The 6,133-nt window shown below is 44.2% G+C and overlaps 1 protein-coding gene across 1 annotated transcript; it reads left to right on the top strand.

Moving 5' to 3' along the window:
- Positions 1 to 88: 88 nt before the first annotated feature.
- Positions 89 to 4,759, top strand: LOC135566035 (titin-like; the record flags this gene model as incomplete). The annotated part of the gene is made up of 10 exons (XM_065013954.1): positions 89 to 388; positions 498 to 803; positions 1,157 to 1,459; positions 1,640 to 1,921; positions 2,064 to 2,270; positions 2,376 to 2,657; positions 2,771 to 2,823; positions 3,232 to 3,457; positions 4,081 to 4,383; positions 4,587 to 4,759. Coding segments are annotated over 10 exons (2,435 nt in total), but the record flags the coding sequence as incomplete, so codon positions are not given.
- Between the last annotated feature and the right edge of the window lie 1,374 nt (positions 4,760 to 6,133).

The following is a 6,133-nucleotide window of genomic DNA, read 5'->3' as shown; positions in this document are numbered from 1 at the left end:
TGGAAACAAATTGGAGCTCAACAAAATGTCTTCTTACACTGACTATTACCATAATAACACATTTGTATGTTTCAATCTGTATTTCCAGATACACCAGGGCCTCCTGAGGACAAGATCACAATCACCAGGGTGACAGAGGAGAAGTGCACTGTGTCTTGGAAGATCCCTCTGGAGGACGGTGGAGATCTGGTCACTCATTACATTGTTGATAGGCGTGAGACCAGCAGACTCAACTGGGTGATCATGGAGACTGAGTGCAAGACTCTGTCTTGTGTCAGCTCCAAACTGATCAAGAACAACGAGTACGTCTTCCGTGTCAGAGGAGTCAACAAGTTCGGACCTGGTGTGCCCTTGGAGTCCGAGCCTGTCATCGCCAGAAACGCATACAGTAAGTGTGCATCCAGTGGCCATCTCATTTTAGTAGATTCAAAACAATTTTAGTCTGATTCTAAGGAAAACCCTTATTAAACATGATTTTTTCCCCTACATCATTGCAGCTATCCCATCACAACCTGGAGCACCAGAGGTCACGGCTGTAGGAAAAGAGCACGTCATCATTGAATGGATGAAACCTGAGAGTGATGGTGGAAGTGAGATCAAGAATTACCTGGTGGACAAACGTGAAAAGAGCAGCTCCAGATGGACCAGGGTCAATAAGACCTTTACCATCTACGACATCCGCCTGAAGATCTCTGGTCTGCTGGAAGGCAGTGATTACCAGTTCCGTGTTACAGCCGTGAACACAGCTGGAAACAGCCAGCCCAGTGAAGCCTCTCAGTATGCCTACTGTAGAGAGCCAACATGTAAGTTTTTTAAATGTTATCTTTATTTTACTAGGCAAGTCAGTTTAAGAACAAGTTCTTATTTTCAATGGCAGCCTAGGAACAGTGGGTTAACTGCCTGTTCAGGGGCAGAACAACAGATTTGTACCTTGTCAGCTTGGGGATTTGAACTTGATACCTTTCTGTTACTAGTCCAAAACTCTAACCACTAGGCTACCCTCCCGTCCAGTGATCAAACAGTCATTGTCTTATAATCCATCTTTATAATCTTACCGTTTTTGTTTCTAAAAGTTGACTTATGGTTGACTTTTGAAACACTGAAAAACTACTGCTGTTGAATAACCCATACTGTATTTTGTCTTTACCGATTCCAGACACTCCAGCCTCTCCTTCAATTCCACGTGTGATAGATTCCACCAAGCATAGCATTAGCCTGCAATGGACCAGACCAATGTATGATGGTGGTGCTGATGTTGTTGGCTACGTGGTGGAGGTGCTTGAGGAAGGAACCGAGCAGTGGTACAGGGCCACTCAGAAGACTCTGAAGACCAATTCGTTTGTTGCCGCTGGACTTCAAAGCAACAAGAAGTACAGCTTCCGCGTCGCAGGAGTCAATAGTAATGGCACTGGGGAATTCAGCGAACCAAGTGTGGAAATTGAGCCGGTTGAGAAACTTTGTAAGTTTGTTTTTATGCTTTTACTGTCAATACTTCACAATGGCAGCATTAGTAATGTAAATGGTAACTTGGTACAACTGCCGTTTATACCAATGTCTACATTGAAGCCCAGCCACTCCTTTACACTTTTACAGTTTTTATACATATGTTGTTAACATGCTGTCATTTTGGTCCCAACAGCAATCCCTGATCTTGATCTTCCTGATGATCTGAAGAAGACTGTGTGTCTGAGAGCTGGTAACACTCTGAGGCTGTTTGTCAATGTGACTGGAAGACCTGCACCAGTATTGACCTGGAGGAAACCTGGCATTGACCTGCAGAGCCGTGGGTTCATTGATACAACTGACAGTTACACTCAACTGATTGTTGAGAAGGTCCATCGTTACGATTCTGGCAAATACACCATTGAGGCTGAAAATCCATCTGGCAAGAAATCAGCAACCATTCTCGTCAAAGTTTATGGTATGTTATGCGGTTACGTTGTCATACTTAAGATGGTTAAATGATTAAGAACTATCTGTAAACCATATAATTATTTAAAGAATAGTGAATTATATGATCTCTGTGCTGTGAACAGTCAGTTAATCCTTTCTGTATTTTCCAGACACTCCTGGACCACCCGGTTCAGTTAGAGTCAAAGACTACACAAAGGAGTCTGTCGTCATCACATGGGATGTACCAAGTATTGATGGTGGAGCCCCTGTGAACAACTACATCATTGAGAAACGTGAAGCTTCAATGAAATCCTACAAGACCGTTACAACAGAATGCAGGAGACTTGTTCAGAATCTCTGTGGCCTGGAGGGAATCAGTACACTACTTCTTCAGAGTGTTACCAGAGAACATATATGGTGTTGGAGAACCATGTGAAATCCCTGAATCAGTGTTGATCTGTGAAGTTCCCAGCCTTCCTCAGGATCTGCACATTGTGGATATCGGCAAGACCTCAGCAATCCTGAACTGGGAAAGACCTCTTCACGATGGTGGAAACAGACTGACGGGTTACGTCATGAAGCTAACATCGTTGGATCAGACAGATGGAGTGCAGTGGCCACCGTTAAACAGTCCATGTCCCAGCACACCGTCACTGGTCTGACAGAGAAGGAGACGTATCTCTTCAGAATCAGAGCTACAAACAGCAGAGGAGTCAGCGAGCCTAGGGAGATTACAGGACCTGTGGTCATTCAGGAACAACTACGTATGTTATATTCTGAATAATATCTGATATACATGGCAGTTAATCTATTTAAAATATGGGGTTTGATACATCTTCGAGATGTTCTAATTTTCAAATCATCTTTCCTTTTACAGTGGCACCTATATTGATCGTAGGCATTCCACAGAAGATTGTCCATGTGCCAGCGGTAAACCAATCAACATTAATATTCCTATAAAAGCCCAACCTGCTCCAGTTTGCAGCTGGTCCTTCAATGGTACAAAGATGAAGGATAGTCTTGACCGGGTTAAGATTGAGTCTAATGGAAAATACACCAAACTGACTGTGCGTGAGACAACCATGATGACACTGGTAGCTCTCTTCAATTGAAGGAATTCCATAGGAACTGCAGCAGAGATACTCAAAGTTATCATTCTTGGTAAGTGTGTGTGTTCTTGGAAAGCTTCCATACTTGTGTTTGTGCGTTCTTATGTTTTTGTTACTGCGTCATGTATTGGAAAATTTGAAGTACTAACCGTCTGCTTATTTCTATCTAGATAAACCTGGAATACCCATTGGTTAATCACAGTTGATGCTGTTGATGCCACATCGGTAGGTCAGCTGGGAGCCACCAGAGAGGATGGCGGTGCCAACGTCAGTGGCTATGTTGAGCAGCGTGACGCTCACACGCCGGATGGCTGGTGTCGGAATCTGTCACAAGACCACATTCAAGTTCACCAGATTGTCTGGGGGAACTGGTCGTGTTCAGTGTGGCTGCAACCAGCAACCTTCGGCATTGGAGGATTCTTGCAGTCTGAAGTTGTTGAATGCAAGAGTCTCAAGTAAGTAAGTCATCATAAATCATAAAACACATTAAATTCCACCTTTTGACAATATGTATTATACACTATGATTTAAACACCAAAACAGTGAGAAAAGTGCCCAAATTTGTGGACTTAGTTTTTTACCCTTTTTCGTGATATCAATTGGTAGTTACAGTCTTGTCCCATCTCTGAAACTCCCGTACGGACTCGGGAGAGGCGAAGTTCGAGGCCATGCATCCTCCAAAAACACAACCCATCCTCAAAACGACCACATTGCTCGTTTAACCCGGAGGCCAGCCGCACCAATGTGTCAGAGGAAACACTGTACAACTGGCGACCGAAATCAGCATGCATGTGCCCGGCCCACCACAAGGAGTTACTAGAGCACGAGGCATAGCAGTCACTACAGACCTAGTTTCCAACCCAAGCTGTGTCACAGCCGGCCAAACCTTCCTAACCCGGACAATTTTTGCAACTGCCTCTGTGGATTGAACCGGTCTGCAGTGATCACCTCTAGCACTGCGATGCAGTGCTTTAGACAGTCTTACATCTGGGAGGCCCAGTTTTGATGAAGTTAAAGGCATGAGATGATGGTGGCGCACGTTCAGTAGTCTAATGTGAAATCTCTAATCTCTCCACAGCCGTACCCAGTGCACCAAACAGACCTGATGTACTGGATGTGACTCATGAAGGAATGACCATCACATGGCAGTCACCAGAAGAAGATGGAGGGTCCCAGGTGTCTGGATACATAATTGAGCGCAAAGAGGTCAGATCTGAAAGGTGGATGAGCATCGTTAAGAACCCAGTCACCATGACCAGATACAGATCATCTGGTCTGTGCGAAGGCAATGAGTATGAGTTCCGCGTGATCGCCCTGAACTCAAGAGGCTCAAGCAAACCCAGTATGGCATCTAAAGCAGCTATCGCCATGGATCCCATTGGTATGTATCTGTAATCCTCTACCTTGTTTGTCATGCCCAACATTGGAATAGGCAGTAAATTAAGTAATTATTATTTTTTACTATTTTGCAATGTGTCATTCAACTCAATGATCTATGGATCCAATTCCGCTGGAACTTAGCACCCATTTTCAAAGATGTATGCATAACCACAACTATTCTATTTGTTGTCTTTATCTAAACAGAGCCTCCTAGCACACCACAGTTCCCCATGGTTACAGACACCACCAGAACTTCTGTGTCTCTGGCTTGGAGTCCTCCTGAGGAAGAGGGTGGTTCCGTCGTCACTGGTTACCTGATTGAGATGCAGAAGGTGGACCAGGTGGAATGGACCATGTGCAACCACCAGGAAACTGCCCATAAAAATCTGTGAATACACTCTGACACACATGCCTCAGGGAGCTGAGTACAAGTTCCGTGTGATGGCCTGCAACGCTGGTGGACCCGGAGAGCCAGTCGAGATCCCAGGAATCGTCAAGGTTATAGAAATGCTCGGTAAGAGATTAAATATGTGTTTAGAGTGCCATGAAGAGCTGTATTTTGTATTTTGCTTTTGAAGCTTGTGTCAAATGTGAACTAATCTAATGATGTTTGTATGATTCATTTCAGACTATCCTGACTACGAACTGGACCCCAAATACGAGGAAGGCTATGTGTGGTCCCAGGAATAAGGAGGAGTCATCCAGGCTGTCTGTGCCAATCAAGGGTAAACCAGTCCCTATCTGCAAGTGGACAAAGGAAGGCCGAGATGTGTCTCACCGAGCTATGATCGCCACCAATGATGATATCACTGAACTTGTGATTAAAGAAGCCCACAGAGACGACACCGGAACATATGACCTGGTGCTAGAGAATAAATGTGGCAGAAAGGCGGTCTACATCAATGTTAAAGTGATTGGACGTCCAGACTCACCGGAAGGTCCCCTTGAGTTTGATGATATCCAGGCTCGCTCCGTACGAGTCAGCTGGAGACCTCCCTCTCAAGACGGTGGCTCTGATATCCTGGGTTACATCGTTGAACGGCGTGAGGTATCAAAGGTAGCATGGTACACTGTGGACTCAAGAGTGGTGGACACAGCTCTGGTGGTCAAGGGACTGAAGGAGAATGTTGAATACCACTTCAAGATCACTGCTGAAAACCAATTTGGTGTGAGCAGATCTCTCAAATCAGATGAATGTGTCACTCCGAAGACACCCCTGTGTAAGTATTATTTTTATATTCATAATTATTTTTCCGCAAATGTGAAATGTGTTATTGTGTTAGTTATCATTCCTCACTTCTTCTATTTACAATTATGCAAATATTTGTTGGTAAACAACAGCTCCTCCAGAACCTCCAATCAACCCACCAGAAGTTATGGATGTCACAAAGAGCACTGTTGCTCTCTCTTGGGGCAGACCAAAGGATGATGGTGGCGCCCGCATTTCAGGATATTACGTTGAGAGGAGAGAGGTGTCCACAGAGAAGTGGGTGCGTCACAACAAGACACACATCACCACTACAATGTACAGTCTCACTGGACTCATCCCTGATGCTGAATACCTGTTCCGTGTCGTGGCACAAAACGACATTGGTCAGAGTGAACCTGGACCAGTATCTGAAAATGTTATATGCAAAGATCCATTTGGTAAGTATATAATAGGTCTTTATATTATACATTTAATAATATATAGAAATAATATAAATAATACAGTACTTTAAAAGATGAATGATTGCAATTTCATTGTTAAC

This window comes from Oncorhynchus nerka, unplaced genomic scaffold (assembly GCF_034236695.1).
Source record: "Oncorhynchus nerka isolate Pitt River unplaced genomic scaffold, Oner_Uvic_2.0 unplaced_scaffold_7940, whole genome shotgun sequence".
Taxonomy (NCBI): Eukaryota; Metazoa; Chordata; class Actinopteri; order Salmoniformes; family Salmonidae; genus Oncorhynchus; species Oncorhynchus nerka.
Note: the sequence above shows the minus strand (reverse complement) of the source record. Positions and strands in the feature narration are given on the sequence as shown.